This window comes from Trichophyton verrucosum (assembly GCF_000151505.1).
Source record: "Trichophyton verrucosum HKI 0517 chromosome Unknown contig00102_1.f1.exp, whole genome shotgun sequence".
Taxonomy (NCBI): Eukaryota; Fungi; Ascomycota; class Eurotiomycetes; order Onygenales; family Arthrodermataceae; genus Trichophyton; species Trichophyton verrucosum.
This window is the reverse complement of record NW_003315571.1, coordinates 32,638-47,014: the sequence shown is the minus strand read 5'-3', so window position 1 is coordinate 47,014 and position 14,377 is coordinate 32,638. Positions and strand designations below refer to the sequence as shown.

At 49.3% G+C, this 14,377-nt stretch overlaps 6 protein-coding genes across 6 annotated transcripts; 2 read left to right on the top strand and 4 right to left on the bottom strand.

Annotated features, from left to right (window-relative positions):
- Nucleotides 1–116: 116 nt before the first annotated feature.
- TRV_01236 (uncharacterized protein) lies at nt 117–1,609 on the top strand (the record flags this gene model as incomplete). The annotated part of the gene is made up of 2 exons (XM_003024572.1): nt 117–642; nt 735–1,609. Coding segments are annotated over 2 exons (1,401 nt in total), but the record flags the coding sequence as incomplete, so codon positions are not given.
- Nucleotides 1,610–2,322: 713 nt separating this feature from the next.
- TRV_01235 (F-box domain protein) lies at nt 2,323–3,267 on the bottom strand (the record flags this gene model as incomplete). The annotated part of the gene is made up of 1 exon (XM_003024571.1): nt 2,323–3,267. The coding sequence occupies one exon, from the start codon at nt 3,265–3,267 to the stop codon at nt 2,323–2,325; it is 945 nt and encodes a 314-aa protein (XP_003024617.1).
- A 423-nt stretch (nt 3,268–3,690) lies between these two features.
- On the bottom strand, nt 3,691–5,534 carry TRV_01234 (flavin-binding monooxygenase, putative; the record flags this gene model as incomplete). Its single annotated transcript, XM_003024570.1, has 2 exons — nt 3,691–5,432; nt 5,501–5,534. The coding sequence occupies 2 exons, from the start codon at nt 5,532–5,534 to the stop codon at nt 3,691–3,693; spliced, it is 1,776 nt and encodes a 591-aa protein (XP_003024616.1).
- Nucleotides 5,535–9,143: 3,609 nt separating this feature from the next.
- Nucleotides 9,144–9,939, top strand: TRV_01233 (uncharacterized protein; the record flags this gene model as incomplete). The annotated part of the gene is made up of 3 exons (XM_003024569.1): nt 9,144–9,237; nt 9,339–9,494; nt 9,542–9,939. 3 exons carry the CDS (start codon nt 9,144–9,146, stop codon nt 9,937–9,939), a joined length of 648 nt encoding a protein of 215 aa, XP_003024615.1.
- Nucleotides 9,940–11,263: 1,324 nt separating this feature from the next.
- TRV_01232 (uncharacterized protein) lies at nt 11,264–12,382 on the bottom strand (the record flags this gene model as incomplete). Its single annotated transcript, XM_003024568.1, has 1 exon — nt 11,264–12,382. The coding sequence occupies one exon, from the start codon at nt 12,380–12,382 to the stop codon at nt 11,264–11,266; it is 1,119 nt and encodes a 372-aa protein (XP_003024614.1).
- A 1,048-nt stretch (nt 12,383–13,430) lies between these two features.
- Nucleotides 13,431–14,099, bottom strand: TRV_01231 (uncharacterized protein; the record flags this gene model as incomplete). Its single annotated transcript, XM_003024567.1, has 1 exon — nt 13,431–14,099. The coding sequence occupies one exon, from the start codon at nt 14,097–14,099 to the stop codon at nt 13,431–13,433; it is 669 nt and encodes a 222-aa protein (XP_003024613.1).
- Between the last annotated feature and the right edge of the window lie 278 nt (nt 14,100–14,377).

Below are 14,377 nucleotides of genomic sequence, written 5' to 3'. Positions count from 1 at the left end.
TAAAAAAAAAAAAATAACAAGTGCAATCAATCACTAACACTTTTGGTACTAGTTACTATCAGCACATTCACCCTATTTTCCCAGTTCTACCGAACTCCCGGGATCTACTTTCCCAGTACCTTAAATCAGCCAGCCGCCAGATTCAAAAAGCTTTCTTGCACTCATTACTCTCTGTGACAGGGGCTGACCCGTCGAGAGCGGAAAAGTCGCTGCAGGAAACTCCAAACCTTCAAAGAGCACAGGATAATTTAACTGAAAGTCTTCGTGAAGACCCTCGCTCCCGGGCCCAGGCGGTTAATTTTGTCCTCCTCTTCACATTTACCCTGTTGATCATCGATGCCGATTCCAGGGGCCCGGAAAATCTCCATGGTCAGAACGGGATTAGTAAGACGGTTCTCATTGATGCTGCATTCCCTATCGCGCATCATCTCGCGCGGTCGTATGATCAGCTTGATAGCTGTAACATAGATGACAAGGACATTGATTCTGACGGCAATCTTGCAAGAAGGAATTGGACTGTCCTGATGATCTTGTCTCGCTGGCATAGCCTAAGCGTGGCTGGTCGGGATGTTTTTGGTGTTTTTGAAGCTGCTATGCCCGAAGATCGTGGTATCCTCAGCTTTGCTTCTCTACAGCTTGCCCGTATGTTCCCACAACCACCCTCCAGTCTCACATCGAGAATATATAAAAAAAAAAAAAACAAAAAAAAAAAAATTGCTAACGGCACAATGTAGGCTATTCGACATCAGTCTCCGAAATCATCGAAGTACTCTTCGACAACACTGTTCACCCTTCGTTTGGACGGATGAACAGTCACTCTCTCCGCCGCCTCTACTACGGCCAACTCAAACGTCTCAAGGACCTTGAGTCCTGGCATGAACCCACTGGTGATGATGAAATGAGCACAACGTACACCGAATCCGTTTGCCCACTACTATTCTGGACCCTCACCCTCCTCTTGAAAAGGCAACTCTATACATCCGTCCCTGCTGAGGTACTATACCCTGCACAAGTCATCCTCGACCTTCTCATGCAGCACTCCGACTCAGATAAGTTCATCACATCGCCATTCCATCATCACGCCCTGGCTCTTGCCATTATGACCTTATTGGAATCCACAGACCTCCCCGAATTGGCAGCAGATGCATGGATATCCCTAGACAAAGCACTCCAGATCATCAGTCAACGCGATAAGCATACCACAGCAGCTGAAGAGTTTGGCAATATATTCTACACTCGATCATGGGGAGAATGCTTCCGTGCAATGATTGAAGTCAAGGTCGCCGCTTTCCGGTCCACGCAGCAGGGCTCTGGTGCCGTGGGATCCAGCGAACAGCGCTCCCTTGAGCATCTGGCAGATTTGGCAGTTGGGGCTGGTGGTGCTGCAGCTGCTGCAGCTGCCGCCGCCGCCGCTGCGGCTGGCACAAATACAGAGAACCAGACTGCTCGTTCGGGAACTGCTGGTGCAGAGGATGCTGCTAGCGGTAGCCAGGCAAACACTAATGCTGATGCTGCCACAGGCCAAAAGGACAGAGCAGATATACGTGTCTATGTTGACTTTACACAGTTAACTAAGAGAGGATATCTCAATGTGTTTGCTGGGCTATAGCTAATCTAACTTGGCTATCTGCCCATAAGCTATATTACTGTTTACTCTCTATAAGGTATAAAGGGGCAACCCAGTTCTGTTGCCTGTTTGTTTCTCCACACACCTGCGTTTTCTACCTATTTTTGCTATTTTTGTTAATGCCTCGTCTGGATGGGAGTCAGGCTAAGTGAAGTTGGACTGCAGCATTCCAACTAAGGTGTAAAATGGGGTTTTGGTATATTGTTATTTCTCTGTGACTTCTGTACCTTTTACCTGCGGTTTTTTGTATCTCCAACTCTTCTTATGCTCTTGCTTAGTCCCAATGTGTAAATTATAGGCTAGTTCATTGATTTATCCACGCTAATCATTCATTCAATCATTCATTCATTAAAAACAAAACATGTAGATTAGTATTACTATCCAACGCCTTGAACAAGGACCAGCATCAATGAATGCCATCCAAAATTGGTCTCCTCCCAAAGTAAGTCAACAAAACAAGGTGTGTTAAAAAAAATGGGTCAGCCTGGCGTGTTCGAAGCAGCCGGCCGTTTAACCCATCGGCCGTGCCCGTCATGCTGCCAGGCGAGATTAAGGACCTGATGCATGGTTCTGAAAACATAGCTCCTCTGCGGCGGTAGGTTATAATCCAGAGCTCTGAACTCGACCAGACGGCCATGGACACCTAGATACCGCACCGAATGAGGGACAAGCGAGTATCCCGTCTCCAACTCCATTCAGGCATTCTCCGGATCCATGGTCGAGTTCTTCTGCTCCTTTTCAAATATATCACTCCACTCCGGCGGCGAGAGCTGCAGGGCCAGCGAGCGCAAGTTGGTCATGCTGCGGAACAGCTTAAGCACCAGGTTAGTATGGCTGTAGAAGGGGAAGACGGCAATGTAGCGAAACGAGGTTAGCCGCGAGATAGCAGACGCAGGATACGGGAGGTTGACCGCTTGCAAAGGGTCGACGGAGCCCCAGTAGTTGACGACGGATGGAGGACGCAGGCGGAAGTAATCCTCCACGCTGTACGCCTGCAGAGACGAGCCCTCGTTAAACAGCAGCTGCGTCCACGGCTTCGCGGTGAGAAAGCTATCGTCATCGTCGACGCCGCTGCCGCTGCCGCCGCGATTCTCTCCCTCGGCGGCTGGTGTGACCATCTGGGTATCAGGCTGTTGGTCTCGCTGCTGCTGCTGCTGCTGCTGGCGGAACTGGATGGTCTGCAGCGGCATGTCAAAGGCCCATTTGTCGCCCTGGAGGGCGCACTGCGCCATGTCCGCGATCATGAACGGCGGCGCAACAACGGTGACGGTCGTCGGGTTCAGGGCCGCAAACAGCGTCTTCCACCACTGCTGCTTCTCGCTGCCGGGGAAGATGCTGCGGACGGAGACGGTGACACTCTCGACGTGCTCGGCCAGGCCATGGCGGCTGATGAAGGCCAGGAACCGGTCCTGGTCGCGCAGCTCGTACCGGCAGAAGCTGAACAGGTGCTCGCGGGAGAACTCTCGAAACTGACGGCACACACGCGAGACGCTCTTGAGGTCGGTCGTTCTGGAAGACGTTACGGCGTGGCTGGGGAGGTCTCGCAGTGCGCGCTCGTCTGCGGTCGGCGGCGGGCTTGCGCTGATGAAGGAGAGGATGAGATAGAGGATCTCGACCGGGAGGCTGTGGATGTCGGCCATCGCTTGCTGAGATGCAGCGATCCCAGGGGCCAGCCGGTCAGCCTGGCGGCCTCGCTCAGTTTATATATACGCCCACACAGAGTAGTTATACAGTGCTGGCTGGCTGGCTGGCTGCTAACTAGCTATCCCATCCATAGAAACTGAGACAGCAACAGGCAGAACGGTTTCGAGCTTGAGCTGTCCTCCACCCGCCGTGCATCTGACTGTCCCCCCAGCCTCAGGGCAAGGGCCAAAAATAGGATGTCTTGTTTTAAAGACACGGGAAGAATGCATTTCATCATATCGTGTGCTTATATCTAGTTAAAGCTATCAGCCTCGCCCTTGGCTGGCGTGAAGTGAGGCTGAGGTGGAGAATATCAAAACTACGCTGCAGCAACGAGGAGATACCAACAGAAAAGAAGCAAGAAGAAAAGAGTTACATCCCTATTCGTCGGTGCTGATGGATGATTTTGTCTTATTCCTTGCTTTCCATTCATCTACCATTCCCTGGTAGTCTCGAGGCCGGTACACGGTGAAGTGCTCCCGGAAGAACCCCTTTTTGCGACGGCGTTGCAGTCCCAGGTCTCGCAACATCAGATCAATATAGGGGATGGATTCGAGGACAAAGTCCGGGTTACGCATGCGCATGCCCTCTCGATACCGCCATATGCTGAACTGCGAGTAGAGGGCTACCTCCCAGTCTGTCTTGTCTTCCTCTGCCGTCGGTTTGGGCTCAGCCGGCCGGGGGACCAGCGGACACGCTTCAAGCTGGCCTGAGAGATATGCAGTGGCCCAGAGGGCTTGCACCTGAGACGTGATGGCTGTGTCTATATTGGCTGCCATCCCAAGGAAGACAATCGATCGGTCTTTTAGCTTGGGAGGCGCCATGAATCGAATCAGCCGGTATGGATGAGAAGAGAGAGTCTCAGCGTCCGCAGAGAAGTGCTTAAAACGCTCATTCACTCTGGCAGAGGCCTTGAGCTGCGGGAACTGTCTCAGAATATGTTTATCTGCAGCCTCCAGGAGTGACTTGTCCAGCGGCTCGGGAGCCCAGGGCACTCCAAGCAGCTCGTCGATCCCCTCAGGCAGAAACGTTATCGGTGATCGAGCTTCCCAGCCGGTTCCACATATCACAGCATCAGTCTCAAGGGAGGTACCGTTGGAAAGATGCGCCGTCCGGCTGGACAGAGAATCGATATCGGCAATGTGTACCTTGATCTGGCCACTCCTCACTAGGTCAAAGAAGTCACTCGGGTAGTTCAGGATGCTCAGTGACGTAGATACCCAGTACGGATCAAGCCAGGGCGTCAATTTCTTGACCTCTGGGTGCTTGTTATACTTATTGGCGGTTACCACGTCGTTCTTTACCAAGGCCCAGAAGCCATTGACGAGTTGTTTACCAAGCCAAGTCTCATGCAGAAATTTCGTTGGCCCCGTTGTGGCCCAGATACAAGGAAACATCCATGTCGTGCATCTGGTCAGAAGCAGGTATTCAAGCAATATCTTGAGCGGTGTGATCCTGGGCCGGGACATCCACGCAGGGCCGCGGCCATTTTCACGAATAACAAAGTGCACAGACGCTCCAGCTGCTGCACAGGTATAGGCCATGTCCCAGGCAGCTTTCCCCCCGCCATATACGACCACAGTCTTGTCTGGGTGCAACAGTTCATTCTCATACTTTGGCATATTTCGAGAATGAAATATCGGTGCATCAAATGTTTCCTGGCCTTTAAAACTGGGAAGATGTGGCCGTGATGTGAGACCGGTTGCCAGTATCAATTTCCGAGTGAGGAGAGTCGAAGTGCTTCCAACCGCAGCCTCCATTCCATCACTGTTTGCATCAACAGTGAGAAGCCAGGACGATGGGTTATCTCTATGCTCGGCAGAAATGAGTCTCGTTCGAAGACGTATTCTATCTGTCAGACCGAACTTCTTTGCATATGCATTCAAATATGCATGCACAGTCTGTCCGGGTATAGGTTTGCCCTTCTCTGCACCAAACGTCTCCGCATCCATGGCAAAGTCCGGGAACTCAAGTGAGCCAAAGACATTGTTTGTGCATAGAGTACTGTAGAGACGATGCTTTGCCCATACCCCTCCAATGGACGATTCTGCTTCCAGAACAACCACTTTGGCAGAAGGATAAACTTCCAGATATGTCTTTACAGCACTTAGACCGTATGGTCCTAACCGCCAGTGGTCAGTATTTGGAACTGACTTGGTCAGCGTCGTGTCGAGCCGATAACCGACTTACCTGCGCCAACAACGACCAAATCAACTTCTTCCATTATGATAAACTTGGACGACCTACTTCACAACTTGATGCGTGATTTCTGCCACGGATACATGCGAGGATGAAATTGTTGTATGCACACTCCTGAGCGACTGCGCGGGAAGGAGCGCTTGGTGTACTTTAATAGTACACTCGGGACGTTGATAACATCTCATTTATGTAACATTCACCACATCTGCTTTGTAGGTTTCTTTATTCTTTTTTTTATTCCCTCTTTCCCGGTACATTATGGTCTCCGGATCCCTGCGCGAATATGTGCCATCCTAGTCGAACTACATAGTCACCAGCCCAATGACGCAGTGGGGGTTCAGTTCATTGGTAACCAGGCATCAGAGGAGCCAGGCTTGCCTAATAGAAAGGGTTTTCTCTGCCATGGCTACCCTGCTCTCGTATAGAGAGTGTGGTCGAGGTGCATTTTCATATCCACTGCCCAAAATTGGGAACCGAAGTTGATCGAGAAACCACTCGGATCCGTCACTAGTATTAACGGACCTGCAAGACAAGATAGTTGATCCCAAGAGAAGTTGGCTCATGTGGTATTACACTGCATATTCTCGCCGAGCGACGGTTTGTTTGCCTGAGAACGGGGAGCTTCTTAGTCGTCCCAATGACAAGGTAGCTCAGCATTGGGACCATCGACGCAACAGCGCGCCGTGCTTCCAGTTACATGAGGGGCTGGGAAGAGACCATCAGAGCTACGGCAGTAAAAACTCAAGTCCAGCTTGCGCTGTCATTTAGGGTATCATTTTGTGCTATCTTTGCCAGCCCCGGTCTACTAACACAGGACCAATTTAGGTGTTTGCCGTGACTCCAACCTAGTGGAACAGGTAAGTTGGCTCTTGAACAAAGTGCATTCTGAAGTCCCGACTGGGTTCCAGCTCTCAATGACAACCAGTCAACTTCTCAATATCGACGTACTTTGTTGTTTCTCGCTGCACCAAAAGCGAAAAAAAAGAAAGCTGCTGAGAGAGCCTTTTGGGGAACCCCGAGTTGGTGCACCACGTGACTCTTTCCTGGCCCGAGAGCGAAATCAATGAAGGCAAAGAGACGAAAGAAAAGACAGCAAGGCAGCAGCAGCTCGAATCTGCGATTTGGCTGGAGGAGTTAAGGGGAGACAAATGCTTTGTTATCTTGTTAAACGATTTGGGAATATCCAACAAGAGTCAATCGGAGGGCTAAAGATAGCGACCATTAATATCAAGATGATCTTCGTCGTGCTTCTCGTCGCATCCGGATAAATACCCTCAGTACGACCACACTGTCGTTGGCATCAGGCTCGAGAGAGAGACTGCGGGCATGTCAAGATCATGTGCCCGAGCAGTTAAATGCCAACAACGCATGCGGAGTCTTGGATGGCATCCAGTGAAAATCGTGGAGTTGAGCAAAGATGGACAAAGCATGCGCATATTGCGTTGTATTCCCTCCTAGGGACGTGCACATCTCGGGGCCAGAAGGGCTTCCTGGGATGATACCTGCATGTCATGATAGGCTGACTTACCCCGAGCCTCATCAACGGTACTCTGCGGCACAATCTTCTTTGTTATTATTCCAGGATCCCATTCGCCGGGGATGACAAAAGCAAAAAAGCGGAAAAGGCACAAATCCCAACGAGACGGCCCCTGAGACAATCATAACGTAAGAGAAGGTTTATAAGATTATTTTGAGGCTCACCAAGCCCTGAACATGACCCCTCACTCTGGAACTGGCGTTCCACGTCAACCGACTGTTGCAACGGCCATCATGAGTTTCATTCTGGCTGGCAAGGAAGCCTTCAAATACGGTTGCTAATAATCAAAGAGGGCACTTCCTGCTGCCATGAACGATACTACCGGGGAACCACGGTGAAGTTGAGCGAAGGACCCAGTTTCCTCAAGGCGCACCGCCAAAGCTGCATGCAATGGCAAGGCTCTCTCGGTTCAACACGCCACAGTTGTGCATGGCGCCATAAAACTATTAACTTGACTCCTTAGTGATGGCCAAGCGGAGAACTCTTCAAGGACTGTATGGAGTATAGAGTACTTCACGTTCGATGCTGAAGCCTCGCTTGCATACCTACCAATTTTCTCACCAACCTGACGCGGCTTCACACATGAAGCATGGCCCTAAATTGTCCTGTTTCAACGAGATTCCAGCATGCGTGGACTTCCAGAAACCTGACTGCTTCCATGTAAAGTTGGCCTACCCCCTGTCTATAAGAACCCTCTCATCTAAACATGCTGCCGAGTATCGAGCTACCCATGTTTGAGTACAGAGGCTACGGAGTACGTACCGTCTTACGTAGTTTGACGATAGCGCCTCTCTTCAGCATAGCGAGGGAGATACCCCCATCAACTAGGTGTCACCGCTGCATCTAAAGCATTATTCAAATAGTCACACCCATAGCCACCCACTCTGTATTGCAGTCTACTTAAAATACTGTTCCGTACCTCCGTCCTATAGCTCCATCGATGTAGGCAGTTAAGCCCAGCGAGCTCCCTCCCGAATTCCGTCGCCCGCCTGAAACGCCAGCAAGGGTGTCTCCGGGCGATCATGCAAGGGGCCATCTCGGTTCACTGGCTTCCCCTTTGGCGACCCTTCCGCTCGTTTTCGTTTTCATCACCCGCCACTCATCTCTCTCCTGCTAGCTATATAAACAAATGGTAATCACCATCACCATCACCATCACCACCACCATCGTCGCCGTCGCCGCCGCCCTCTCGCCGTCTCCTTCTTGCTGCTATTAGTCATCCTCTTAGTCATCCGGAAGGTAGTTACCTCTTTGGGACTAGTCTGTCACCTGCCTGCCACACGTGACTCATCCCTAAACCTTAAAAGCCTCGAAAAGGAAAAAAAAAAAAAGGTAAAAAAAAAAAGAAAATAAAAGAAAAAAAAAAACGACATAAAACAACCTCAGGGGTAAAAAAAAAGGAGAATCGCAAGAACCGGAACGAACGACGCGAGCCTGATTCCTGAAGAACGCAGCATAAAGGCAGACCGACGAAGCCGCGATCGAGGGCAGACTATGTGAAGCGGTTGCGCCAGCTCTACGCCAGCCCAATTGACCAGAAATTTCTTTTTTCTCTCCTCTCGACGCCTACGGGGTACCGAACGCCGCGACAGGTCAGATAGTTCCTTGAACTGCGAGCTGCCTGTGGGGTGAGAGTGCTCTGCTCGGAGGAAGCAGGCAGAACAGCTCCAACGAACCGCAAAACGTCGCCAGCCGCACCTGCGAGAAGACGCCCGGCGAGCTCTCCCGCGCCCGGAAAAGCAGCAGACCCAGCGCCTGTGGTCCGCGCCTATCTTGCCGATTCCGCCCCTTGGCCCTCCAGCGAGAACTGCTCCCTGCGCGCGCGGCAATTGACTCCTGACTCTTCCCTGACCAACCACCCTCCTCCCTATTCCTCCCTCCGCCCCCCGTTTCAAATTGTTTCTTCAGATCCGCCTTTTTCCTTCGCCGTGTCTCTCGAAGGGACCGCCGTCCTCTCAGCCCAGAAAGCAATAAGAAGAACCTGTTAACGTCCCTCTGCTGATCAACGCATCGTATACCGGAAACCTGCATACCTGTGTCCGCCAGATAAAACGTCCCTGCGCTTAAACGAATACTCACACGCTCAACACATTCACCATGGGCGGCCAAGTCTCGAAGCTCATGGGCAAGATCTTTGGATCGAAGGAGATGAGGCTGCTCATGCTTGGGCTGGATGCTGCCGGGAAGACAAGTACGAGATTGCCCCTCCGCATATCACATTCCAGCTCTCTCTCTCTCTCTCTCTCTCTTTTGCCTGCCTGCCTGTTTGCTGACTATGCTGACCGTCAACAGCCATTCTCTATAAGCTCAAGCTAAACCAGGACGTCACCACCATCCCGACCGTCGGCTTCAACGTCGAGACCGTGACATACAAGAATGTCAAATTCAACGTGTGGGATGTTGGTGGTCAGGACAAAATCAGACCATTGTGGAGACATTATTTCTCAGGTACGACGCACCTGGCATTCATCTCGACCATAGACAGCTGCTGACAGAAGAACCCCGTGCAGGCACACAAGGACTGATTTTCGTTATTGACTCAAATGACCGTGCCCGTATCGATGAAGCCCGTCAGGAACTACACAGAATCATTCTTGACCGTGAAATGAAGGAGGCCCTCCTATTAGTCTTTGCCAATAAACAAGATATCCCCGGAGGTACGGACCACTCTCCTGCCCACTCTCTCTTCCTCGCTCCCTCCTCTACGTTTTTCTTCTATCTACAGCCAGCTAACAGCGTACTCCAAATTACAGCTATGAGCCCACAAGAAGTCACTGAAAAACTGCAACTCTCTCAACTCAAGGACAGGATATGGTACGTCGTACCAACCTGTGCCACCACAGGAGAAGGTTTATTCGAAGGACTGGTAAGATATTCGCTTTCAACTCATTAGCTTCATATGAGAGACAGCATAACTAATCGACCGTTCATAGGACCACCTAAAACTTCTAAATAAATAAGTAACGAGACCTAATGATGCCCCAGAGCGAGAGGATCAACGTTTAGCCACCTAATCACCTTCGTTCTCCGACTATTTTTTCTTACTCTTCTTCACCCATACTATTTTGTCATACACGTACTTTGTACCAACAGTACTTAATAATATACCTTTTTGTGTTGTCTGTCTAATAATGGAATAATACGTCTTTTCTACAAGATCTTCACTCACTGCTCATTACTCGGCTCCTTTATCGTCGGGCAGCTGTCAAAATGAACATCATCGGGACAGAAAAAAAGCATAATAATCTGTTCGCTATCGAAGCAAATATAGATGGTACATACGCAGCTACCGATAATCAGTGGCCAACGGGCTATTATCATAGGTGATGAGGATAGGATGTGTAGAGAGGGATGAAATTTCAAGTAGGTTCTCCGAACACCAATCAACTTCTATACAGGCCGGTATCTACGGGTTCTGGGTCCCATCCATAGATCGAGGAAGTGAGCCAACGGCTACGGATGAGCCGGCCGCGGAAGCATTCGGTTCACCCGCAGTTTCACTTGGCCGATCCCACGTCCGAATATGCCCTAAATTTGAGAGATGTCAGGATGACGAAGCAACACCAAAATGTAAAAAAAGAAAGGGTCCAGCTATCCACGGATCATCTCACACATACCTTCAAGTGAGGAGGTCATGATAGAATCTTGCAAAAATCCCAACCAAGATATTGGATCCTCCCCTACGGCTTTAGACATGATTGGTGGTAGTTGTGCTGTTCTCGACCACAACTCGACAGGGTGAATTATAGTTTGATCAAACTCCTCCCCGGGTCGAAGAGAATCAGAACGCATGTTTCGTGTAGTAAGGCTGTCTGCATGCGGTCTGTTGCTAGGAGACTGGGGGTTGCTTCTATGGCGTGCTGTAACCTGTGGCGTTATTGTCAGTGTCCCGCATTCTTCATTATTAATTGCTAGAGTTAAAGCCACGAGGAATTCTCACCGCCTTGGGACGATGTAGCATAGCTACGCTAAAGTCCCAGAGAAGAAGTTGACAGTCGTCGCCAACACTACCAAATCTATAAGTTCGGTCGTCACATCGCCATGGGTCAAATTCAACGCATGACACCCAAGAATTGTGTCCTTGACAGCGGGCAACGATTTTGCGTTCCGGGAAGGACCAGATTGATACCAGATCATCTTGGCCGCCCGTTAATATATATTTTCCATCTGGTGACCAGCACACGCAGATCAAGCCTCCGTAGTAGCTTGTATATAAGTCAAGTAGCCTGAATAAGCCCGTTAGCAACTGCATATGTAAGAAGTGTAAAAGCAATAGCGTACTTTTCTTTCAAATAGTCAATAATCCTTAGCGTTCCATCTTCCAAAACTACAGCCAAATGGCGGTGATCTGGAGAAAATGCAAAATTGTTAATCTTTTGGTTGGATAATTTCCAAACCGCAACCGGGTTGGTGCGCTGATTCTTGGAGTTGACCGATTTCAAAATTTTGAACAAAGATGAATGGGTATTGCTTTGGCTTCCTTCACCAGAAGACAGTGTAATATTATCCGACTCCTCGGGTGTGAACGGTGAATCATCCTTCTCCTTGTCATATACTACCAAGCACCCGTCCGAGTGTGCAGCTAAAAATAGATTCTCAGACCCTGGAATCCATTTAATGTGGTTTACCGGTGAATTCCTGATAGCACCATTTTTGTTGATCCGGGAGTATTTTTGTGAGAATGGTTCGTACCATATAATATCTCCTGCCGAAGATCCCATGGCTAAATCCAGATGATTCATACTTTTAGTTATCTGATTCACATCATGACTAAGAATATGCGCCTTGGTGAAAAGGATCTTTGTAAGGAATTCCTGCTTGTTGGGAACGGAATAGTCCAGCCATTGAAAGGATCGGTTGAGGTTGGCGAACACGAAGGGGCTATCATGGGTCCTTTCGGCGACCTTCTTTAGCATTGCATCTTGGAGTATGACCCGAGAAATGAACGATGATCCGCTCTTTTGAATACTGTTCTTTGGCTTCCTTCTCTTTGATCCAGTTGTGTCTTTGCCTCCACTGTTAGCGAGGGCAAGGCTGCCCTCACCGAACGGTGGAGCCTGAGTAGATGCGTTTACATGGGGTTCACTTGATGAGCGACCAGCACTATCACTCTCATTCACGCTTCGTAGGTCTGATGTTATGCTTGTTCGAGTGTTGGTTTTGTAGAGTTGAGCACCACTGGGTTTCAGAATAGCAAGAGAAAGCTTTACACCAACAGTTGGTGGAGTAATTCCGGTAGCTAAAGGGTTTGGATTTATTAACGGTGGCTCCGAAGGGTGCGGCGGCGGCGTAGCAAGATGAACGTCCTCTCTGAGCTCATATGTCCCTGGACGCATTTTAATTAGCATGCCTGTAGCAATTCCAGTCCTGGCTGCAGTAGGTGATGTAGTATACCTTCACCAACTTGCAAAGGACAGCCTCCTTCTGGATGTTTTAAAACGTTGATAACTTCGGTTATGGGGACTGGTAGACCGTTCGACGTGCCGGCAGCGTATGCGACTGGATTTACATAACGAGGTGCCGGAGGGGGCAGGAAGCTATGGGTGGTCAGCTCGACTGTTCGATAACCATTTGAATGAATCTAGTGCGCTGCTATATTAGGAGGATTAATTCAGCATTATGTCAACCAAACCTTGAGATAAGGTATAATGGATATGAACAGCCGGGAGGAGCAGAGGTGACTGGGGAATGGGCCTTAAGACTTACAACATGATATTTTCAAGACACACTTAAGATCTTTATGTAGATCCTTCTAAAGAATTAATGTAGGATATGTGCCTCCAAATCCGTATCTGTAGATAGCAACTCCGGAGCTGTTGTATGCGGAGTATGAGAAGTGGGGGGGAAGAGCTCCAGGCCGGGGAAGTAAGAAGTGGGAGAGAGGAGATGCCGTTACCTGTAATCCATCGAGTAATCTATATAGTTCATCCAGATATAAAACCTGGTCTTGACCCTCTCGGGTATATAGATATACTTAAGCAGAGATGTAAAATGCGCACGAAATGATGGTCCGGATGTCGAACTTCCGTCGTTTCTTTTTGCTTGCCTTCGACGCCGATCGAGAACTCTTAAAGAAACCCCAAATGCGGAGTGCAGTCACGTGGTTAAGGATAATTACTAATGTATTAGTCACTTTATCATTAGCTAATTCTTATGTAAGCTAGTTATAGTTCGGATTTTGTTGATATAAATATAAATCGCAAAGAGCTGGAGGGAGAAATACTTCGTTCAATTCCCTTTTGCACTCCCACCTGTTTCGTCCGAATAGTGTCTCTCTTCCCGTACGTGACGCCGGTGTTCTCGAACATACACGTCAAAGTTGAGCTCTCCCACAAGTCGCTTAACATCGCTAATTGGAAACACATTAGCGAGAGCGGCATAAAATTAAGGATAACTGAAAGGGAGAGCAAACCTCATTAATGTCTTTAAATTCGAGCTTACCATGGAGCTCAAGACTTCAATCGCAATTATAGCGGCAAATGAGGGGTTCTCCACATTCTTGAATTTCAACAAATCTTCGTTTATGTGCCGCAGCCTCCGTGCTAGCGGGAAAGGGTGTGGAGGAGCTAGGTACGGTGGCAGACAGAGGCAGTTTGTAACGGCAGCCGATAGATGGTATAGCACAGAGGTGATCACTCCCGAACGGAATTCCGGTGAGTTAGCTGCCTCAGCCAGATGTTGAATCCACCTTTCTCCCTCAGCGATTTGATGCCTCGATGCTGCGGTCCTGCTGGGTCTCCTTCTCGCACCGGGCGAATTGTCATCAACCACATCTGTGGCCGGGCTGTATCCTGACATACGCTCAAGATTTCTAGTTGCAAGTGCCATCAAGTCCATACTGGTAAGGATAGCTTGGATTGCAGAAATGATATTGTCATAAGTTTCCTTCGGGAATCGACCTCCTATTGGAGGTTCATACCGCGTGAAATCGCTGAACATTGTTAAGCTCTTTAATAGAGCCATTTCTTCTGCTAACAGCTTGGTCCTAGCACGGTCGAGGAGTTGTCCAGGTGACTGGCTGTCATTTATATCCCCTTGCTCTTGATTATCCATACCTCTATTGAGGTGTGCATGCAACTATAGAAGTTTGCCAGGACAAACAGACTCCTGCCTAGCGTTTTTCTTACTCGGGATCCGGCTGATGTTGGGCTTGGAAACACTACCCAGAAGTAAGAAATCGCACAGGCTACAATGACAGCAACACATCGGTACGGTCCGAATAGGTATACTGGGTAATAGGGGAGGCCAGATGATTCTACCTTCTCTATCCCCAGTTTCCGAGACTATATCATGTCAGGCAAAGGAATCTTTTCAATCGTGCATTAGAGACA